The sequence below is a fragment of the Hemiscyllium ocellatum genome, chromosome 15, assembly GCF_020745735.1.
Source record: "Hemiscyllium ocellatum isolate sHemOce1 chromosome 15, sHemOce1.pat.X.cur, whole genome shotgun sequence".
In the NCBI taxonomy this organism is placed as follows: domain Eukaryota; kingdom Metazoa; phylum Chordata; class Chondrichthyes; order Orectolobiformes; family Hemiscylliidae; genus Hemiscyllium; species Hemiscyllium ocellatum.
Window position 1 is genome coordinate 50,671,617 of NC_083415.1, and position 23,779 is coordinate 50,695,395.

At 40.7% G+C, this 23,779-nt stretch overlaps 1 protein-coding gene across 2 annotated transcripts in view; it reads right to left on the reverse strand.

The window, feature by feature from the left end:
- ift52 (intraflagellar transport 52 homolog (Chlamydomonas)) overlaps positions 1–22,753 on the reverse strand; it is a 38,825-nt gene extending 16,072 nt beyond the window's left edge. Inside the window, exons 1-7 of one of the 2 annotated variants that reach the window (XM_060836123.1) lie at positions 22,699–22,735; positions 10,343–10,463; positions 7,768–7,892; positions 4,262–4,349; positions 1,746–1,875; positions 1,575–1,650; positions 484–555 (exon numbers count right to left, since the gene is read on the reverse strand). In XM_060836123.1, coding sequence (XP_060692106.1) covers positions 484–555; positions 1,575–1,650; positions 1,746–1,875; positions 4,262–4,349; positions 7,768–7,886 — 485 coding nt within the window. In that variant the 5' untranslated portion in view covers positions 7,887–7,892; positions 10,343–10,463; positions 22,699–22,735. Of the gene's footprint in view, positions 1–483; positions 556–1,574; positions 1,651–1,745; positions 1,876–4,261; positions 4,350–7,767; positions 7,893–10,342; positions 10,464–22,698 lie in introns of both variants that reach the window. The other variant, XM_060836121.1, reaches the window with a different exon arrangement.
- Positions 22,754–23,779: the final 1,026 nt, after the last annotated feature.

Consider the following 23,779-nt stretch of genomic DNA (forward strand, 5'->3'; position numbering starts at 1 on the left):
AAAATAGTGTGGAATTTTGGAAACTGAAATTATTGCATTGATTACTTATCATTTAATGAACTCTCCTTAATTATGTGTTCTGACTTGTATCATTGCTTTATCAACAAAGAATACAGCAGAAATCACAGCAAGTTAGCTTTTGAATTTCAGTAAACTTCTTTGCTACTCAATGCATTATTTTGTTTACATAATACGAATGGAAATGTTCACTGATTATCAAGTTCTTTAAAACACATTTAGGACATCAAAATTAAATGTATTAAAGCAATTTTTTGTCTTATTCTCAATTAATCCAAGACTACGCATTCTGTTGGATGACAGTTTTGCCTATTAAAATGTTTCTACAAAACTAAAGTTTTTAAGTGGTGAATTTATGCATTCAGACTGTCAGTAATTTTTAAGCAAGACTGCCACATAAAGTAGTAGATGACAGTTTGTGGGACAGAAATCATTGTTCTACTTGAAGACTTTTGGAAAACCTACTGTAGGTTGTTGCCATTGTTGTCGTCATCCATTACGCCTGGCACAGATTTTCCAGCCGCTCGACTAATTTCCCTGTGAACAACAATTAATTTTCCATATTCTCATTTGAAGGAGAAACAACTTTACCAAAGTAAACTCTAAAGCAATCTATTCATTTCACAATGAACATACACAAGCCTATATGTCACTTAAGTTGGATTTTAGAAAACACCTGAAATCCACGTCTAATCTGATCCTCCACCACCTCCTTCCCACCATTCCATACAACTGCAACCTTTAGAGGCTTTGATTGTAAGGTTAGATGAAACTCTGCATCATTTAATAAATGTTTGTGGCAGTAAGTGTCTTCAAAACTTCCCAACAACATTGTAATTATTTGTCTTTGCAAATAATGAAGCTTAACCACTTAAGCAAAGTGGAGCACTTCTCAATGTTTAATACATTGGTTTAACCAACTTTTTCATTTGGCAGTAGACTATTCGTCAATCTGTGGTTCATTGTTCAGGTTAGAGTAATTTCAATGTTCGGAATTCACTAGATTAAACAGAACAGGCAAGATGTGTGCCTTGTCAATGACAAATCAATGCATTTTCAAAATGAATGGCTTACTTCTACTCCTATATCTTACACCATAAGACCCAGCAGAGAAATCGTAACTTAATTTCAATAATAACTACTGCCTGCACACTTCTCTGTTATAACTTTGTGTCAGAAAGTAAGATGACAAGTAAGTCTGACATGATTTGAGACCACTTACACTTGGAAAACATGGCTTGGCTAAAGGTTTGTAGTCTCAACACAATCTCCGTATCAACTGAGATGAGGAAGATTAATATATCCTTACCCCTCAAACTTTAGTCAGACAAACATCAAGAACCCAAGTGGAAAATAACAGCTACAAAACATCTCTGTTCTAAAGAATTGACAATAAAATAAAAATGCAATTTATGTAATAACCAACCGAATAAATGGAGTATTATTTTATCCTCTTCCCCCAAAAGTAATTTATCAATAAAAGATGTAAATTACTTTACAAATAGCATCACGGGGTAGAATGAAATGACTAAGCTGTAGGTGAAACACAAGGTTACCTGTTCAAAATTCCATTTGATATTAATGCTTCTTTAGGGTGGAAATATTTGTAGTACATATTTCTCACAACAGCATCTTGAGGATAAAGATATTTAAAATTACAATTAAGATTATCCATATTAAAGTACAAATGGCAAAAACAAAATTTCAAGAAAATTTACAATGCTCACCATTATTTACCATAATTCCATATTCCTCTAACAAAAAGTTTATGTTTGTGTCATATTTAGATTCTCCACCTTCCCCCAGCATCACAAGAATACGCCCTCCATTTTCGAGGTATTTTTTCAATATTTCAAGCTTCAACAAAAAAATTACAATGATCAATCAAATGTGCAGTACTTCTTCAAAATCAAATTTGGCTCAATCACAGCCAGAAAATAACATAACTTTTTAACAATTAAACAATTTGTTTACATTACACCAGAGTTTTTGTGACACAGTGGATAACACTATGTGCCTCTGAGTCAGAAACTCAGGGTTCAAGACCCATCTGTGTATTTATAACCAACCAAATAGCTTGACTATCAACCTGCAAAACCTGCCAGCAAAAGCAAGTGAAAGTCTTGGTCAGCATGTGTTGAAAAGACTGTTGGAGCCTCAGCCATCATTATCCATAGCTGCAGACTACACCATGTGATACCACAGCAGCACAGACTTGTTGAGTGAACTTTAACAGACCACCAACATAAAACATTAGTTGCTGCAGGTTAACAATCATTGACTTTGAAGTGTTTTGAGATGTAAATATATTAATAATTATTAATTAATAATTAATAATAATATATATTAAAGCTATATTAATACAAATTATTTCTTTACAAAGATCCTTCTCAAAACATGAAGATCTGAAACATAATCTCATAAGTAGGACATTAGTTACAGAGAAAAAGAATACTTGCCAGCTTTTAACTGGAAGAATTTCACTTCGGTGCTTACTGGTAAATAATTTATAGAAGGCATGCATATGTTTGATATGGAAAGACTTTTCTGGAATATTAGCTTATTCACATTCACAGACACTGTCCCATTACTAAATGTACTGCAGAGAGTCAAAGTCACACAGATGTTCAGCACGGAAACAGATCTTTCGGTCCAACTTGCCCATGATGACCAGATATCCCAACCCAATCTAGTCCCACCTGCCAGCACCTGGCCCATATCCCTCCAAACCCTTCCTATTCATAAAACCATGGATGTAGGTTTGCTTGCTGAGCTGGAAGGTTCATTTCCAGACATTTCGTCACCCTACTAGGTAACATCTTCAGTGGGCCTCTGGGCGAAGCACTGTGGTTAATTCCTGCTTTCTATTTATATGTTTGGGTTTCTTTGGGTTGGTGAAGTCATTTCCTGTGATGATGTCATTTCCCATGGTGATGTCATTTCCTATTCTTTTTCTCTGGGTGTGGTAGATGGGATCTAACTTGATGCGTTTGTTGACAGAGTTCCGGTTGGAATACCATGCTTCTAGGAATTCTCATGCATGTCTGTTTGGCTTGTCCTAGAATGGATGTGTTGTCCCAGTCAAAATGGTGTCCTTCCTCCTCTGTTTGTGAGGACACTCGTGAGAGAGGGTCATGTTATTTTGTGGCTAGTTTATGTTCATGTATCCTGGTAGCTAGTTTTCTGCCTGTTTGTCCAAAGTAGTGTTTGTTGCAGTCCTGACATGGTATTTTGTAAATAACATTAGTTTTGCTTGTTGTCTATATAGGGTATTTCAAATTCATTAGCTGCTGTTTTAGTGTGTTATTGAGTTTGTGGACTACCATTATGCCAAGGGGTGCGAGTAGTCTGTAGTCATTTCCGAGATGTCTTTGATGTAGGGGACAGTGGCTAGGGTTTCTGGACGTGTCTTGTCTGCTTGCTGCAATGCAACGAGAAACCCTAGCCACTGTCCCCCTACATCAAAGACATCTCAGAAATGATTGCCAGACTACTTGGACCCGTTGGCATCATGGTAGCCCACAAACCTATCAACACACTAAAACAGCAGCTAATGAATTTGAAAGACCCTATACAGACAACAAGCAAAACTAATGTTATTTACAAAATACCATGCCAGGAACTGTAACAAACACTACACTGGACAAACTGGAACAAAGCTAGCCACCAGGATACATGAACATCAACTAGCCACAAAATTACATGACCCTCCTCCTTATAAACTGAGGAGGAAAGACACCACTTCGACTGGGACAACACATCCATTCTAGGACAAGCCATCAGAGACACGCAGAGAATTCCTAGAAGCATGGCATTCCAACCAGAACTCTATCAACAAACACATCGAGTTAGATCCCATCTACCACACCCCGAGAAAAAGAACAGGAAATGACATCACCAAACCAAAGAAACCCAAACATATACATAGAAAGCAAGAATTATCCACAGTGCTTCGCCCAGAGGCCTACTGAAGATGTTACTTAGTTGGGTGACGAAACGTCTGGAAATGAACCTTCCAGATCACCGAGTAAACCTACATCCAAAACCTCAACTAGAGCTACAAATCTTCTCAAAACTCGCTCATGTACCCAACCGGATGCCTTTTAAATGTTGCAATTGCACTTCATAGAACATGGTACAGTACAACATAAGAACAGGCCCTTTGGCCCATCATGTCATAACACTGATCATAAAGTATCAAATTCCTGCAAAATCCATTTACAGAATTAATGTGCTTTCTTACTTCAGCAGCAGTGAATTTTTCTCTGGGTCCTGCTGTGATCCACAGTTTCACACCTATCAGTTTTTCTTCAGTGATTTCATCTTTAAAACTGTCAACCACAAGAATGAATTAAGTTTGAAATTACTTTCTCAAAAAAAATAAATACAAGCTTGTTAAGGTTTAATAAATTTGGTGGTTGTTAGAAATAAGATTACTCTTAACCCTCAATATATGGAATTATAATTATATGGAGACTAGAAACGTGTTTATTTATTCCTTTTAAAGTCTTACTAAAAGAACAAATCCATAAAGTTCACAGCTTAAAATCAGAATTTTACTGCAGGTAGAAATCAAAGAACTGAAGTGCTAAAAACTACACTCCATCTTAAATAGACTAGCTTAAATAGTCAGTTACATTAAAAAAATTTAAAATAAAATAAACAAAGATGATTACACTTAACATCAAACTCATTAAAAACTTACGTCAATACTCATTTGACTCAGACTCCAAAGTATTTAAAAGAAATCAGAAATTTAACCACTTAGTCTGCGTACTAATTCAAAGATTCGCGTAAGGATTTAGATTTCTTGGGCCTTTTGCTTCATTTAAAGGCAAGGCTGTGTCTTCAAATTCCCTCAAACAACTCTACTGTTATAGACTTCCATTCAATACAAAAGTCACTAGCTTATCTGTCATCACCTTGGGTCAGAACTCTCCTGGTTCCAATGTTCTTTAACTCTCTTCTCAGCTTGGCTATTGTAGAAAACTAATCCACTGTTCAGTCCTTCGATTATCATTGTGTTCAGGAACAGATAAAATTTTAAACAGAATCCTCCTTGAAAATAAAAACACCCTTCCTATACAACTTCTGGCTAAACTAGCCCCAAACTACTTGAACACAGAACTACATCCAAGGAACCACTTACTCCCACTTAACTTTTAGTCTACCCTTTTTCCTAGTATTTCTCTCAAGGCAGCTTGGTCACATGATCAATTACTTGAAGACAGCTGCATTTTATAAGAAGTCCTTCTCAGAAACCTAGCTCTAAAAGCAATCATCCCACAGTTTTCTTCTTTCCCAAAAGCTCATGGATCGTCTTAAATTTGTGTAACTTCCAAACTAGAGAGAAGACTTTAAATTATTTTCAACATTATAACTAAAGTATATTTAAAACATCATGAATGGACAAGCCATTCTTGATTCAGATCTTAAGAATTTCTACAATGTTTATATTTAGGAATTTATAGCTTTCTCATTACGAATTGACGGGATAGAAAGACATTTGCAACTAACTGTCTAGCTTTGAAACAAAATGAGAAATTTTTGGCAAATCTCAGCATGTCTGGCAGCATTTATCGGGACAGAGCTGAGTTAATGTTTTGAGTATTTATTAGAATCCAGTCACCAGACTTGAAATGTTAATTCTATTTTGTCCGCATAAATGCTGCCAGAACTTACGTTAGCAATTTCTATTTTTGTTTCAGATCGCCAGTGCTTCTTTGTTTTATTATATAGTTGTCTAACTTCTAAATGTTTACAATCTCAAGTAACTTTTAAAACTATAATTAAGCGTTAGTGAACCATTATGAGAAATTGCATGTCTTTGACCTAACTATACTAAAGGTAATTTTGTTCTCCTATTATTTAAGAGTTGCTGGAGCAAACTATCTGTAAGGTGCTGACCAACTACATTAATTGGTAGGCTTATTTCTCCTGCTCACACTTTGTCAGATCATTAATTGAATGTGAGACATGTGTGGGTCAGATTTCAAAGCACCAATGACATAGTAAAAGTGGCTTTAAAACTGATTTTAGTCAAAATAATGCAAGTACCTTCTTGTATGTTAACCTGACTTCAAGAAAAATCTTGAGTCTCTTTCTGAATTTCAACACAGGCAATATTCTGTATGTTTTACCTTACTGTTCTGCTATATATTATAGTAACAGTTCATCAGATTCCCAATAAGATGTAAGTGTCACAGTACTCAACTGTTGTCAAATACAAAAAAAGTTAAAAATCCCACAACATCAGGTTATTGTCCAACAGGGGGGTTTATTTAAAATATTAGCTTTCAGAGCAGTGCTCCTTCATCAGGTGCATAATCGTCAAATATGATAGTGGTTAATCTTCCAATGCAATTATTGCATTTTTTCCTGATTAGCAAATAAAATGTAAATGATAAAGATAGTCAGTGGGCAAGTGGTCTCAATATCCTTCACTCAGTGAAAGTGTGTGTGGTTTATATTTGGAGATTGTTAATAAAATGATAATATCAGAAATGGAGTGTGAAAGTCTTTTAAAAAAAACTTCAGAGAGCTTTTCTTTTTTGGTTACTGATGGCATTTTTACCCATTTTGTGTGAATTTATAAAAGGCATTTTTGACTAAAAGTAGTGCACATGATGAAAACAATGTCATGGTCGTCACAAAAGCACCCAGTCAATAATTTCTACAAACAGCACTGATGTAAATATTTTCATCATGATTCTATGCTCAAGTTACTGAAGAAACACTTTTAGGTATTAATAATTTAAACAATTTGAAGGAAAAGTAATTACTGCAGTACGTATACATGGGGAACCTCGGTTATCTGATTACCAATTATCCGAAAATCGGATTATCCAAAGGAGACCTCGGAGGTCCTGATAGAAACATTACATCAAAGACATGTTTCCAACAGTGATTGCGTATTTTGTTTACAGTGGTTAAACTGGCACCGTCTCCAAATGACTGCCTGCCTGCCCCCTCTCTCTCCTCACACTTTCCCTGGAATTCTACAGAGGGGTGTATCCAAGCACCCCCCACTCCAGCTTCCCAGGAATAATCTCTCCAACATTGTCCTGTGTAGGGCAAACATGGAACCTGCCAAAGGTTTGCAGTAAGAAGTTGTGTGTGGCTGTGTCTGTGCGCGTGCGCTATTTGGAGACTTACCCCACAAAGACAGCTGCAACAGCTGCAATTATTGGTGTGCAGTCCGGATGGCCCAGGCCAGGGTGGGGAGGTTGGAGGAGGAGGTGGGAGTGGTGGGGGACTGTGTTGGGGGTCGGGGATTGCATGCTTTGTGCTGAGGGTCGGGAGTGGGGTTGGACCAGGTTGGGGGGCAGTGATGGGGGGGGGGGGGGGGGGTTAGACTGGGACGGGTTTGGACCGGGTTGGGGGGCACAGTTGGCCAGGAGCAGTGTTGGTGGCAAGGCCTCGCACGCTATGTGCTGCTGCAGTCTCCTGAACGGGGAGCAGACTTTAAAACTCTGAGCCCCAGAGGAAAGGAATTTAAATCGATTTCCGTATAATTGATTGTCCGATCAAAATAGTGCCCGCCCATCACGTTCAGATAATTGAGTTCCCACTGTAATTGATTTTCATTCTGTTTAATAAACATTTCCAATGCACAAATAGTAATCTTCTGGATTCTGTTTACAGTTTGGGAAGTTACTTAAAACAGAAAAAAATACCTTGCCTAATATACTTGAATACCTAAGGTGGGTCTGAATATAGAAATCACAAGTTAAAGATGCAAACACCTGCCTTTGTATTTTCCAGTTGGTCCGAAGTTTCTTCTGCAATGACTTGTAACCACTATTGGCAGTAAAGAGTTCTTTTTTTGATGCATTAAAAACTATTATATTTCGTTGATCCTTCTCCATGGTTTCCTTTAAGAAAAAGGACACCTTCTAATCACTATGTTTTGAATTATGCAACTTAGACAGGAATTTGAATTCAAACCTTACCTCATACCCTTTTCACTCTTCTGAGAGGAAAAAAAGCAAAATTGACAAATGGTAACACTCTCTGATGAAAAGTACACTATATTTGTGAATGTGGCCATAAATCAGATTGTACAAAGTTGTTCCTGCTATTTAAGACACATGCTTAAAGTTTCTATTAATGTGTAGTTAATCACAGTATAAAGAACTACATGGTTTGTATTAATATGTTGTCTTTCCACCTATAGTTAGTAGCGGCACAGCACAGATTAAAACAATCCATTTCTATACTGAGGAACATTACACGTGTATCATTCAATTAAGGTATCACAGTGACTGGAGTCCTGAGTTAGCAAGCAAGTAAAATAGTTGCTATCCTGATCACCATACGATACCATCTTTAGAATGGCAGATAAGTAGGAAAATTTATTGGACACACAATAACATACAGATATATGAATTACACTAATATTAACAGTGATAAAATCTGTACAAAAAAGGTACAAATTGCATAGTTATTGAACTTCAGGAGGGAAGCAACGGCCTAGTGATATTATTGTTGAGCTGTTAATGCAGAGGCCACGGTAATGATCTGGGTTCGAATCTTGTCAAGGCAGATGGTGGAATCTGAATTCAATAAATATCTGGAATTAAAGAGTCAAATGGTGACCATGAATCCATTGTCGATTGTTGGAAAAACCTATTTGGTTCACTAATGTCCTTTAGGTAAGACAACTGCCATTCTTATCTGGTCTGGCCCACACAGGACTCCAGATCCACAGCAATGTGGTTGACTCTTAGACTGGCCCTCTGAGCAATTAGGGATGGGCATTAAATGCTAGCCTCCCCAGTGATGCCCTCATCCCGTGAATATGAAATAAAAAACTGCTTTCAGTAAAGTTATATATTTTAAAGTCAGCACGTAACAAGCTCAACAAGAGAAGGGACACTTCTGAAGTTGCTTTTAAGAAATGTAGGTTTGTAGGCAGAAAGATTATCAGCACAACTGCGTTTTAGTAACTAATTATATTTCAGACAAATTGAATATGGTTATAGAAAAGATGAATACAGACAAAGTGCAGAAGATTTAAAATGGGAAAAGGATGATTTTATCAAGTGGAGAGATGATGGAGGGTGGAAATTGCTACTTGAAGTTAAATTGGTGTCAGAGCAGTGGGAAGCATTCAGAAGATTATACAGGATTCAGGGCAAATGAGTTTCTGGAAAGGAAAAGGAGTAGGAGTACCAAACCTAAATCCTTCTGCTACCAGATGTCAAAAAGTAAACAGGGTAGGCTGGAGAAAAATGAAAAGCTTATGTCAGATACCAGAGCTCAATACAGCAGAAAGACTACAGCAGTGTAGAAGACTAAAGACAAGGCTAAAAGTTAAAAGAAGTTTAAAAAAAAACACAGGGTAGGGAAAATAATTTGGAAGTACAATTTAAAACAATGTATATTTTATAAAAAAAACTAAGGTGATAACTAAGAAAAATATGGAACCAATTACATTAGTGGTCAGGGATAGGAAGGTATGACTGCAAGTGAGGCAGTATGGGAACCCAGAATTTAGCTCTGGAGGCGTCTCAGCCAGTGCCATTGTCCATTCAGTATGAGGTTGAATAGTATCATGATCCAAAGTGCTATTCAACTGGTGTTCAAAGAGAAATATAGTAATAATATAGGGTATCATAGATAGGGAAATCAATACTGCTCTTAGCAGCAAAAACAGATCCTGAAGCCTATGTTGCCTACCTGGTTCCAAGGTTGAGAACGTTTCATCTATGCTGGAGAGAAGTTGGAGTGGAAGGAGAAATGATCCAATGGTCCTTTTAGATACTAATGACGCAAAGCGACTAGGAAAGAATTCTGCTGAAGGACTACAAGCAGTTCTGGGCTGAATTAAAAAGCAGAACCAAAGGCAAGGTAATAAGTTCTGGAATTACTACTTGAGCCACATGCAAACTGATGCAAATTAGAGACCTAAATTGGCAAAGTGCTAAGAAAATTAGGGAAGTAAACATGTGGCTAAGAGATTGGTGTGGGAAAGAGGGATTCCATTTCATGGGACACTGGCATCAGTTTTGGAACCAGGGTGATCTATACCGATGGGATGGTCTCCACCTGAACCGATCTGGAACCAGTGTTCTGGCAAAAAGGATAAATAGGGTGGTCACTAGGACTTTAAACTTGTGAGTTTGGGCGGGGGGGGGGGGGAAAATGAAGGAGGAAAAGGGAAAGCAACAGGGAGTATGGAGTCAAGAAGATAGATAAGCAGCAGATTAGCATTAAGAACATGGGAGAGGCGAGAGGCTGGACCAGCCGTTATCTCTGGATGAGCTGACCAAGGCCCTCGAGTCCTTCGAAAAGAATAAAACTCCCGGAAGCGACGGCTTACCGGTCGAGCTCTATTCTGCTCTTTGGAACTTGATTGGCCAGGACCTGCTGGAGGTGTATGTCAGTATGCTTCTGGCGGGTACCATGAGCGCATCCATGAGGAAAGGCATCATCACCTTCATCTACATGGGGAGAGGGAGGAAATTAGAAATTGGAGACCAATCTCACTATTAAACGTGGATTACAAAATCTTGTCAAAAAGTCATCACCAACTGGGTCAGGTCTGCTCTGGGATTGGTGATTCACTCTGACCAAACCTGTGCTGCACCGAGCAGGAAGATCGCTGAGAGTCTCACACTCGCCAGGGATACGATTGCCTATGTGCAGGACAGGGGGGTAGATACCTGCTTCATCAGCCTGGACCAGGAAAAAGCCTTTGACAGGATATCGCACATGTATATGAAAGATGCTTCTCCAAAATGGGCTTTGGGGAGGGAATCTGCAATTGGATCAGACCGTTCTACACCAACATTGTCAGTGCAGTCTCAAATCAATGGGTTTGGAGCTGGAGTCAGGCAGGGCTGCCCTCTCTCTCCTGCCTAGTTTGTGCGCTGCATAGAGCCATTTGCTGAGTCCATCAGGAAGGATGCAAGCCTGAGGGGGGGGACTATTCCTGGCACTGGGGGCCTACAGGTTAAGGCCTCCCTGTACATGGATGACGTCGCTGTTTTCTGCTGAGATCCGCTGTCCGTGCACAGATTCATGTGCATGTGTGACCAGTTTGAACGGGCCTCGGGGCCGAGGTAAGCCAAGGCAAGAGTGAGGCCATGCACTTTGGGAATTGGGCCGACCAATCCTCGATCTCCTTCACCATCAGGACTGACCACCTGAAGGTGCTGGATATTTGGTTCTGAGAACGTGCCAAGTCTTGGGAGGAGTGGATCAGTAAAGTGAGGCAGAAACTAGACAGATGGGAGCAACAGTCGCACTCCATCGCGGGAAAAAACCTGGTCATCAGGTGTGAGGTACTGTCAGTGTTGTTATATGTGGCACAGGTCTGGCCTATTCCCAGAACCTATGCCACTGCAGTCACCCGGGCCATCTTTCACTTCATGTGGAGATCAAAAAGATGGACTGGATCCGAAAGGACACCACGTGTAAAGATCTGGGCAACAGGGAGAAAAACACGGCCAATGCCACCCTCACCCTCATGGCCACCTTTGTGTGTGGATCCCCAGTACACAAACACCAAGTGTCACTACGTACTGAGGTTCTACCTGTCCCCGGTGTTGCTAAGGATGGGCCTGGCCTCGTTGCCACAGAATGCTCCAAGCAGTTGAACCGTTCCATACCACCTGTCCTTCATGGAGAAATTTATGAAGAAAAGCATCTTTGACCACAAATCCATCAGGAAGTGATCAGCATGTAGTGCCCTTGAGACCTTTCGGGAAAAGGAGAGGGCGGATCCTATCAAGCAGTCCCCTGAGCAGACTGTCAAAGTCATTTGGCAGAATGCCTTATCGCCAGAACTTTCAAACAAGCACCAAGACATGGCTTGGCTGGTGGTGAGAAGGGGTCTGCCGGTGAGATCCTTTATGCACGCCTGGACTCTCTGCCCCACTGCACATTGCCCTAGAAGCAGCTGTGGAGGGGAAGAGATGGCCACACACCTCCTTCTGGAATGTGCCTATTCAAAGGAAGTCTGGAGAGGAATGCAGAGGTGTTTGTCGAGGTTCGTCCCGAGCAGCTCCGTGACGCGGGACTCTGTGCTCTACGGTCTGTTCTCAGGGACACACACCGAGAAGAACATCAACTGTGCCTGGAGGATCATCAACTCGGTGAAAGACATTCTTTGGTCTGCCCGAAACCTGTTGATCTTCCAGTTGAAGGAGTTGACCCTGAGTGGAGTGTTCCAGACTGGCACATTCCAAGGTCCAGGACTACATGCTGAGGGATGCGCTGAAGCTTGGGGTAGCTGCCACCAAGGCGAGGTGGGGAAAGACCACCATGTAAGGTCTGCCTGCCTAAGAAGAACAGGGGCTGAGTCAGTAGTTGGGCTCCGCTGATGCATCAGCAGAATATCTGGATAGTCAATGATTATGAATGTACGAATGATTAATTCCGATCTGTATGTAAAGAAATGGAATGTTTACATATGCATGGCATCACCAATTATATAGATATCAAAATAATTTTATGAATAAAGTGTATTTTTGAAATTTAAAAAAATGCGCGCAGGGTTTAAGTTCGAGGCAGACTAGAAATGAAGCAAAAAGGAAGGATAACTTAGGACATATTACTAGAGGTGATGGAAATCATGAGGATGAGAAAGTTAGCAATAAAGGTGCTTTACCTGAATGCTCGTAGTACTGGTAACAAAGTAGATGAATTAACAGCACAAATCATCGTGAATGATTATGGTGTGGTAGGCATCACAGAGACACGATTGCAGGGGGTTCAGGACTGGCAGTTAAACATCCAAGGATTTACAACTTATTAAAAAGACAGGGATGTGGGCAGAGGGGGCGGGGTTGCCTTGTTGGTTAAGAATGAAATTAAATCTATGGCACTGAATAACATAGGGTCAGATGAGGTGGAGTCTGTGTGGGTGGAGTTGAGGAACTACAAAGGCAAAAACACCATAATGGGAGTTACGTACACATCTCCCAATCGTGGTCAGGGTCATAGGCATAAAATATACCAGATATAGACAGGGCATGTCAGAAAGGCAAGATCACGGTGATCATGGGGAATTTCATTTGCAAATATGACTGGGTGAATAATGTTGCCTTGGATCCAAAGAAAGGCAATTCATGGTATACTTACAGGATGGCTTTTTGGAACAGCTTGTGATGGATCCCACAAGGGAGCAGGCTATTCTGGACTTAGTGCGATGTAATGAGCCAGACTTTATAAAATATCTTTAAGTAAGGAAACACTTAGGAGGCAGGGATCATAATATGGTAGAGTTCAGTCTGCAGTTTGAAAGAGAGAAGGCAAAATCAGATGCAAAAGGTGTTACAGTTAAATAAAGGTAATTACAAGGGCATGAGAGAGAAACTGACAAAAATCAAGTGGAAGCAGAGCCTCGTGGGGAAGACAGCAGAGGAACAATGGCAGGAGTTTCTCGATGTAATTGAGGACACAGTACAGAGGTGCACCTCAAAGAAAAGAAAGCTTATCTTGGGGAGGGGGGTTACACAGCCATGGCTGACAAAGGAAGTCTGGAAATGTATCAAAGCAAAAAAAAAGAGAACCTATAAAGTGGCCAAGAGCACTGGGAAATCAGAAAATTGGGAAGACTACAAAAACAGAGGATAACAAAAAAGAGAAATAAGGAAGCAGAGGATCAAATATGAAAGGTAAGCTTGCCAGTAATATTAGAAATGATAGTAAGTTTCTTTCAATACATAAGAAATAAATAAGAGGCAAAAGGTAGAAATTGGGCTGCTTCAAATTGATGTAGGAAGGCTCGTGATGAAAGATAAGGAAATAGCTGAAGAATTTATTAAATACTTTTGTTTCAATCTTCACAGTGGAAGATGTGAGTAATATCCCAACAATTAAGAAGAGTCAAGGGGCAGAGTTGAATATGGTAGCCATGACAAAAGAGAAAGTGCTAGAAAAACTAAAAGGTCTAAAAATTGATAAATCTCCTGGCCTGAATGGGCTACACCCTAGAGTTCTGAGGGAGGTGACTGAAGAAATAGTGTGGGCGTTGGTTGGTTGTAATTTTTCAAAAATCACTGGAATCAGGGAAAGTCCCAGATGATTGGAAAAATTGTTGTTGTTCAAGAAAGGATCAAGAAAAAGATGGAAAATTATAGGCCGATTAGCCTTACGTCGGTTGTAGGTAAAATTCTAGAATCCATCGTTAAGGATGAGATTTCTAAATTCTTAGAAGTGCAGGGTCGGATTAGAACAAATCAGCATGGATTTAGTAAGGGGAGGTCGAGCCTGACAAACCTGGTAGAATTCTTTGAAGAGGTAACAAGTAGGTTAGACCAGACTTGCAAAAGGGCTTGATAAGGTGCCTCACGGAAAGCTGCTTAGTAAGGTCCATGGTGTTCGAGGTAAGCTACTGGCATGGATTGAAGATTGGCCATCTGGCAGAAGGTAGAAAGTTGGAATAAAAGGTTCTTTTTTGGAATGGCAGCTAGTGGCAAGTGGTGTCCTGCAGGGTTCAGTGTTGGGGCCACAGCTGTTCACTTTATATATTAATGAACTGGATGAAGGGACTGGGGGCATTTTGGTGAAGTTTGCTGATGATACGAAGTTAGGCTGACAGGCAGGCAGTTCTGAGTAGGTGGGGAGGCTGTGGAAAGATTTAGACAGATTAGGAGAATCGTCCAAGAAATGGCTGATGAAATTCAGGCATGGACTATTTTCTAAATGGTAGAAAAATTCATAAAGCCAAAGTACAAAGGGATCTGGGAGTGCTAGTCCAGGATTATTTAAAGATTGACTTGCAGGTTGAGTCCGTGGTTAAAAAAGCAAATGTGGGGATCTAAGATGGCGGCGATCTGAGAAGATCACATTGCAGAGCTTCGCATCGCAGCAGGAGCAGAACGGTCCTTTAACCCACCCAACCCAGGTCATCAGGATTTCTTGGGGTGTTGGAAAGATTGTGGAGCCCCAAGAAACATTTAAAAATTAACTTACCCGTATTTTCAGCTGTCCAGAAATGCCTAAAAAGGGAGGAGGAACATCTGAGGCCAGGCCTGTAGCTCAGCCTGCAGTAGCCTCAGAGCAGATTACTCTCCAGGACCTGGTGAACCAGCTCTCAAAATCTCACGAGATGTTGGGGAAACAGATTGAAGAGAAGCTGGCTCCAGTCTCTCTCATGCTGCAGAAGCATGAGCAGCAACTGGGAGACCTGGAGAAGAGGACGGATGAGATGGAGCATAGGGTCACAGCGGTGGAAGCAGTTCATTCAAGGAAGAGATCCAAGCAGGTTCGTAATTTGTGTGACCAAGTGGATGGTCTTGAAGACAGGGGCAGGAGGAAAAAAAAATTCGGATCATTGGTCAGCCCGAGGGTAAGGAAGGTGAGCGGCCTGCGGAATGTGTTGAATATTGGCTTCCGAAATTCCTTGACTTGGAGACTGGCATGAGAGGACTGAAGATAGAGAGGGCTCATTGGGTCGCAGCACAGAGGTCGGATCTGGGTCAACGTCCTCGTCCTTTCCTGGTGCAGTTCCATCATTACCAGGATAAGGAGAGAGTCATAGAGGCTTCCAGACTCCAGGGGAAGGATCCAAAGGCCCTAATTTACGAGGGGTCTAAGATCATGTTTTTTCAGGACTTTTCAGCGGCGGTGATCCAGAAATGAAAACCGTATGATGGTATCAAGAGAAGATTGAAGGAGCTTGGGATTCAGTACTCCCTGAGATATCCGGCAGTGCGTCAGATCACCTCAGATGGATCCATGCATCTCTTTGACACATCGGAGAAGGCAAGAGACTTTGTGGACAAACTAACCTAAGTTAAACAATTATAATATGTATAAATATTGTTGCTTGGGTATGCGTTTATCTTTCTGTAAAAGAAATGGAGGAAATCCGGTTGGAGCTTTGTTTTTTCCCCCTTTTTTTAAACCTCTATTGATAATAATTTGGTTCAAACTATGTCTGGCAGTGGTTAAGATGTACATTTTAAATTTCTAAGTTAGGACATACCAAAAGATGGGTGGGGTATTTATTCCCCTTTTTTTTTAAATAAAAGAATTTTTTAAAAAATTCATATTGATATTCTAATGGGGTGTTTATTCTTTTTAGCTTGTGCTTGTGATGCGGCTCTAGCTGGGAGAAATGAAGGTAGTTGAGATGGTTAGATGCCTATTTATGGGCAGTTCAGAACGGGTAGTTGCTCCCTCCGGGCAGGGGGTGAGTTTCCCTACTCAGCGCTATTGGTGCTTTATAAGTTGGTTTGTTTTCTGGTTTTTGTTTTTTTTTATTTTTAATAATTTTGTATGTTTGTTAAATGCAGTGGTTTTAATTTGTGCAGTTTTTATATTCAGTGGATCATGCGACACTAAGGCTCAGCAATTTGTGGTTCGGGTTCCTGCTCTCTGGAATTTAAATGTAATTGCAGAAGATTATGGCTAATGATTTGATTAAATGGTGTACCTGGAATATCAAGGGAAGTCACTCATCAATTAAGAGGAAGAAGGTACTCGAGTGTTAGAAAGGAGAAGGTGAATATTTCTTTGTTACAGGAGACACATTTGGATGACAAGGAGCATCTGAAATTACAGCAGAATGGCTTTGACAGAGTTTATTTTTAATCATTTAACACCAGAAGTAAGGGAGTGGCTATACTGGTTAGGAAGAATCTCTCATTTAAATTGTTGGAATATGTTAAAGACACATATGGGAGGTTTGTAATTCTTAAAGCCTTGATAAATGGGGAAGAATATGGCATTTTAAATGTTTATTGTCCCCCAGCTCATCCTCTTAAATTCTTGGCAGATGCTTTCTCTAAACTGATAAAGTCTCAAGTCTCGGCACATCATTATAGGGGGATATTTTAACTGCCTCATGGACCCCACAGTAGACAGGTTGCCTAAAGGTCCCTCGATACTCTCTGCACAAACTAAACAGTTACTTGGTTTGTGTGGGGAATTAGGATTGGTGGACATCTGGAGGTGTCTCCACCCTACAGGTAGGGATTTCATGTTTTTCTCCAATCCGCACAGATGTCACATGAGGATTGATTTTTTCTGACCCCTGCGGTAACCCTGGATCTGGTGGCATCCTGTACGATTGGTAATATTGCCATCTTTGATCATGCTCCAGTGTACCTCATGGTTAAAACTAAGGATGTTACAGTGGATTCAAAGATACTGGCAAATGGACTCCTTATTCGGTTGATAGCTCATCTGTTCTCTGGGAAACTGCCAATGCTTATGCCAGAGGGTTAGTTATTTCATATTCCACAAGTAGGAAGTGGCAGAAGGGTGAGCAGCAACATCTCCTTGAAGCACGGTTGAAGGCAGCTGAGAAGGCCTATTTTGACAGAACCTGGTTAGTCAAACTACAGAGAATTAAGGCACTGCGGTCTGCACTAAATTCCATGCTCATTCAGAAGGCAAAGAAGGAGCTGACTTTTGCAAAGCAAAGGTTATACGAGCATGGTGACAAGCCAGGCAAATACTTAGCATACCTTGCCAGAAAGAAAATGCCCCAAAACCATTACAGCGATTAGGGAAGGGTCTGGAAACCTAACATGTGATTCTAAAAAGATTAATGTAGTATTCCAGAGATTCTACTCTAAATTGTGAATATTGTGAAATTGTAAGTCTGAGAATTTTGAGGAGAGGCAGGTCAAAATGGAATCGGTTTTTAGAGATCTGAAGCTCCCGGGTGTGACTCCCGAACAACAGTCCTTTCTCAATGCCCCATTATCAGAGCAAGAAGTGCAGGAAGCTGTGAGGCAGCTTCATAGTGGAAAGGTGCCCGGTGCTGATGGACTTCCCAGTGAATTCTATAAGTATTTATAAGTATATGGTCAGGCCCGATGCTGAGTATGTTTAATGATTCATACAGTCATGTTTGTCTCCCACCATCTCAGAGAGGCCAATATTTCACTTATCCTTAAAAAAAAGGGAAGGATCTGGAAGAATGTGCTTCATACAGGCCCATCTCGCTCTTAAATGTGGACTTTAAGATCCTTTCTAAGGCTCTCGTGTTAGACTGTGTTACCTTCTATTATTAAAGAGGATCAGACGGGCTTCATAAAGGGTCGCAGATCCTCCAACAATGTTAGGAGGCTCCTTAACATGATTCAAGCATGCCAACAGCAGTCTATACAGGAATTGGTAATTTCTTTAGACGCAGAGAAAGCATTTGACTGAGTCGAGTGGCCGTACCTTTTCTATTCTGTAGACCAGTTTGGTCTGGAAGACGTTTTCAGAAGATGGGTAAAGGTTCTCTACAGTGTACCTCTCGCTGCAGTCATTACCAACGGGGTACGATCAAGCAATTTTAATATTTCTAGGGGCTGTCGGCAGGGCTGTCCCCTTTCAGCATTACTTTTTACTTTGGTGATTGAACCATTGGCTCCAGAAGTGGGGTCAAAATTACATAAGATCTCGCTGTATGCAGATGATGTTCTAATTTTCTTGACAAATCCAGCAATCTCAGTGCCTTGCCTGATACAATCCATTCACGCGTTTGGCGCTTTTTCAGGGTATAAGATTAATTTTGCCAAGTCAGAGACTATGCCTATGGGTGGTCTTACCTGTCAAGTGTGAGGTTGTCCATTTTGGAAGTACAAATAAGAATGGGGAATACAGGGTTAACGGTAGGGTTCTTAGTAAGGTGGAGGAGCAGAGAATCTTGGGGTCCATGTTCATAGCTCTTTGAAAGTTGCCATTCAGGTGGCTAGAGCTTGTAAGGAGGCCTATGGTGTATTAGCGTTCACTAGCAGAGGGATTGAATTCAAGAGTCGTGAGGTGATGTCGCAGCTGTACAGGATCTTGGTAAGGCCACATTTGGAGTACTGTGTGCAGTTCTGGTTGCCTCACTTTAGGGAAGATGTGGAAGCTTTGGAGAGGGTGCAGAGGAGATTTACCAGGATGTTGCCTGGAATGGAGAATAGGTTGTACGAAGATAGGTTGAGAGTGCTAAGCCTTTTCTCATTGGAACGGCAAAGGATGAGGGGTGACTTGATAGAGGTTTATAAGATGATCAGGGGAATAGATAGAGTAGACAGTCAGACTTTTTCCCCAGGTACAACAGAGTGTTACAAGGGGACATAAATTTAAGGTGAAGGGTTGAAGGTATGGGGAGGGATGTCAGGGGTAGGTTCTTTACTCAGAGTGGTGGGGGCATGGAATGCGCTGCCTGTGGGAGTGGCAGAGTCAGAATCATTGGTGATCTTTAAGCAGCAATTGGATAAGTACATGGATAGGTGTTTAAGCTAGGACAAATGTTCGGCACAACATCATGGGCCGAAGGGCCTGTTCTGTGCTGTATTGTTCTATTCTACGTTCTAACATTTTTATTCATTTGAGTTCAAATAAATGAGGGGTGATCTGAGTGACACATATAAGATTCTGGTGGGGCTTGACAGTAAATGTTGAGAAGATGTTTCCATTACTGGGGAAATCTCAAACTAGGGTAGAGTTACAGAATAAGGGAAGATCCATTTGAAATGGAGATGTGAAAGAATTTCTTCTCCCAGAAAGCAGTGAATGTCAGGGATTTCTACTCCAGAGAGATGTGAAGGATAGATCATTGGAAGTACTTAAAGAGATAGGCAGAGTTTTTAAAAATGGGGGATTTAAAAATGACAATGAGCAGGTAGAAAAGATGAGTTGAGGTTTGGACAAGGTTAATCATGATCTTGTTGAGTGGCTGGTCAAGCTCAAGGGGGTCAAATGGTTTACTCCTGCTCCCACTTCTTATCATTCCAAAAAGGCTCTTTCTATGTGGAGCTACGCAGAGGCATAGATTTCAATTAATAATTTACATACATACATCTTCACAAAATAGGAATATGCTGGCATTATGGTTAAAATATGGAATGTCAGATAAGCAACAAGGTGAAATATTCCAGGATTTAGTATCCTAAAAAGTAAGCAAAATACTAGGCCCTGATTAAACATCTCCCACATTCTTAAGAGAAGACCTTAGAGGCTCTGAACATTATTTTTCAATTTCCTCTGGCTTTTGGTACATTGATGTACCAATGTATACTGTACATTGTACTGTACACAATGTAAAGTTATTAAGTTCTAGAAGGAAGAGATGGACTGACTATTCTACCTAGGTTTGCTGATGTGCAAAGTCTTGGAAAATAGTCCGAGGGACTGTGCACATTGTTGGATTTACGGGATAAGTAGTACCCAGATTCTGATGCACTTAGGGTCTTCAAAGAAATGACTAATTTGATAGTTGCTCCATTTGCTTTTACTGTTCCAAAGCTTCCTAGTGAACTCTTGTTTGCACATTCGCCTGTCTCTGCATGTGTTTCCTCCAAGCGATCCGATTTCCTCCCACAGTCCAAAGACATTCAAGTTAGGTGAACTGGCCATGCTAAATTGCCCATGGTGTCCACTGATGTGTAGGCTAGATGGATTAGCACGGGAAATGCAGGATTACAGGGATACCATTGGAAGGTGTGCGTGGGTGGAATGCTCTTTGGAAGGTCATGTTGACTTGATAGGCTGAATGGCCAGTTTCCACACTGAAGGAGTTCTAGGATTGTACAATGATGCTGTCACATTGGAATATAGCAAATCTAACATTTTTATTCAAAAGGGGAAGGTGACAGAAAGCAGGAAACTGTAGGCCAGTTAGCCTAACATCTGTCACAGGAAAAATATTAAAAGCTATTATTAAACAAATTATAGCAAGGCAGTTACATAAACTCAAGGTATCAGGGAGAATCAATATGATTTTGTGAAGGGGAAAACATGTTGAATGAATCCTTTGGAGTTCATGAAGGAAGTAATGTTTAGTGGATAAAGGAGAAACAATGGATATACTAAGATTCCTAAAAGATATTTGATAAAGTACCACATCAAAGTTTACTGCTGGAATAAAAAGCATTCATGCTATAGATGGAAAGCATTTTGGTAGCCTAATGGGTAACCTTTTCCAGCTTGGCAAATTGCATGCCACAGGGATAAGTGTTGAGAGTTCAGCTGTTTAGAATTTATATGAATAACTTGGATGTAGGGTGGGAAGGTATAGTTGCCAAATTTGCTGATAACACAATGATAGGGAGGAAAGTAAATTGTGGAGAGAGAAAAGGCAGCTACAAAAATATACATATGTTACGTAAGTAGGCAAAAATTTGGCAAACAAGAAAAAGGTGAAATCACCAAGAATCACTATTTACAAATATATGCATTTGCTGCCACCAGTGAACATACACTTCATGCCACTTTAAATTGCGCATTTAAATTGCCTCAAGGACTCAGCCTGGAACCATGGAGGGGGCAATCGGGATCCTGGGGGGAAATCTGGATGCAGGAGAGGAGGATGATTAGAACCCTACAATGAGGAAGTTTTCAGGGGAGAGGGGGACTCCTCACTCTCCACTTCTCTAACAAAAACCAAAAGAACTGTGAATGTGATAAATCTGGAACAAAATCAAAAGTTCAGCAGCATCTATGGTCAGACATCAGAGTTAGCATTTCAGGTTCAGTGAGGATTTGAGTTATAGGGAGAGGCTGAATAGACTGGGACTGTTTTCCCTGGAGCATCAGAGATCAAGGGGTGACCTTATAGAGGCTTAAAAAAAATCATGAGGGGCATGATAGGATAAATAGACATGGTCTTTTTCCCTGGGGTGGGAGAGTCCAGAACTAGAGGGCATAGGTTTAGGGTGAGAGGGGAAAGATGTAAAACAGACCTAAGTGGCAACTTTTTCACAGAGGGCACTGCATGTATGGAACGAGTTGCCAGAGAAAGTGGTGGAGGCTGGTTCAATTTCAGCACTTAAGAGGCATCTGGATGGGTATATGAATAGGAAGGATTCAGGGGGATATGGGCTAAATGCTGGCAAATGGGACTAGATTATATTGGATATCTGGTCAGCATGGACAAGTTGGACCAAAGGGTCTGTTTCCATGCTGTACATCTATGACCCTTCCTTAGAACACTATTCTGATTATTCAGTTCACATATCCTCTCTACTTGTATGAGATCCATGTTTATACAGTAATGCAGGAAATTTGTAATTCAGTACACAGCCAAATGGTTTTGATAGATTACAGACTCCAAACAGCAAACTAAATGCTTGTAAACTCAAGCAGGCTGGGTTCTGCTAGTTACATAATCTGCATAGATCATAAATGACTGGTCAATTTTTAAAAGATTACAATATTATGGGTGTCAATAATACAACGTTAATGAACAATCAAGTGGACCATGTATGAATTCACTCTCCCCATCTGCAAAATATTTCAACATATAAATAGAAAGCAATTAATGGTAAAAACGTGCACAAATATAATCGACATTGCAAAGCACTGAAACCTTCTACACTGGTGTCTTCATTAATCAACATTTAACAGCGTTTACTTGCGAGGGAACTCTTAAAATGATAGACAACTTCAATTTACATAGCACCATCAACGCGCCGAAACACAGCATTTCACTATTAAGTTTTTTTCCCCCTCCAAGCAGCATTTCACTATTAAAATTTCTTTTTTCCCCTCTTAAGGCAGCATTCTCACTATGAAGTTCATTGCTGTAGCGGTACTGGAAATCATCGGCAAACTAGCAGTTCCATAACAATTCCTATGGTTACCATACAACAACGGATTTCAATAAGAGAGGGAGACTTCAAATGCACACGATCTCTCTCGCTATCTGAACAGTTACTAAATTCCCTATATAGCAAGGGGCATCCTGCATTGCCACAAATTAAAAAGCCCAGAACGTACCCGCCTGCAGTTTCCTACCTGTAAACTCGCCACCATCTTCCTCCTCTTCATTGGTGGGAACCGCGCTGCATCCTGGGCCCGTAACCAAGGAGCCGCGCTGCATCCTGGGCCCGTAACCAAGGAGCCGCGCTGCATCCTGGGCCCGTAACCAAAACTCTCCTCCTGTTGCTAGGAGGATGTTGGACCTGCCTGTTGTCAGGTTATAACTGCCTGGTGAGGCAGAACGTGAGAATCTTCAAAGGCTCAACAATAAATTGTACATATAGTCGGAATAGACTAGAATTGATGAGGCTGGAAACATATTTGGGCCAACCTGTGACTGAACTTAGAATAACGGAAACAATAACTTGGATATAGAGTGGAAGTTACATGATGGTGACAGGGGAAGACAGGTATAAGGATAAGATGATATCAATCTGACTAAAGCAGTTTCTTTTAATCAATAGCCCATCGAGTGCTTTCAGCAATCATCTCCTCCAGCAATATAGAATGGTGGCAGTACAAGATGTACTGCAACAAATTGCTAAGGTTCAATTCCACAGAATATTCCGAAGCTACAACCTTGATCACTGACAAGAACATTGAATTTCAAGGGATGCTGTTTAGGTTGTCTTTTATTGGAGATTATCATTGCCTGGCATTTGTGTGGCACAAATGTTACTTATGTATGTTAGACAAATGTTGTCTAAATTTTGTTAAATTTGAATATGGACTGCCTCATTATCTGAGGAGTTGAGAATGGTGCTGAACATTGTGCAATCATCAGTGAACATCCTCACTTTTGGCCTTATCATGAATGGAAGGTCATTAACGAAGCAGCTGGAGATGGTTTGGTTGAGGACACCACCCTGAGGAACTCCTGGAGCTGAGTTGACTGACTTCCAACAACTACAACCGTCTTCCTATATGCCACATCTGACTTAATCAAGTGTAGGGTTTGCCGCCTGATTCCGATTGATTCTAGTTTTGCTCAGGCCTCTTGATGCCATACTTGGTTGAATGCAACCTTGACGTCAAAGGCTGTCACTCTCACCTCATCTCTGGCATTTAGCGCTTTGACCATGTTTGAACAAAGGTTATAATTTGGTGAGAAACTGAG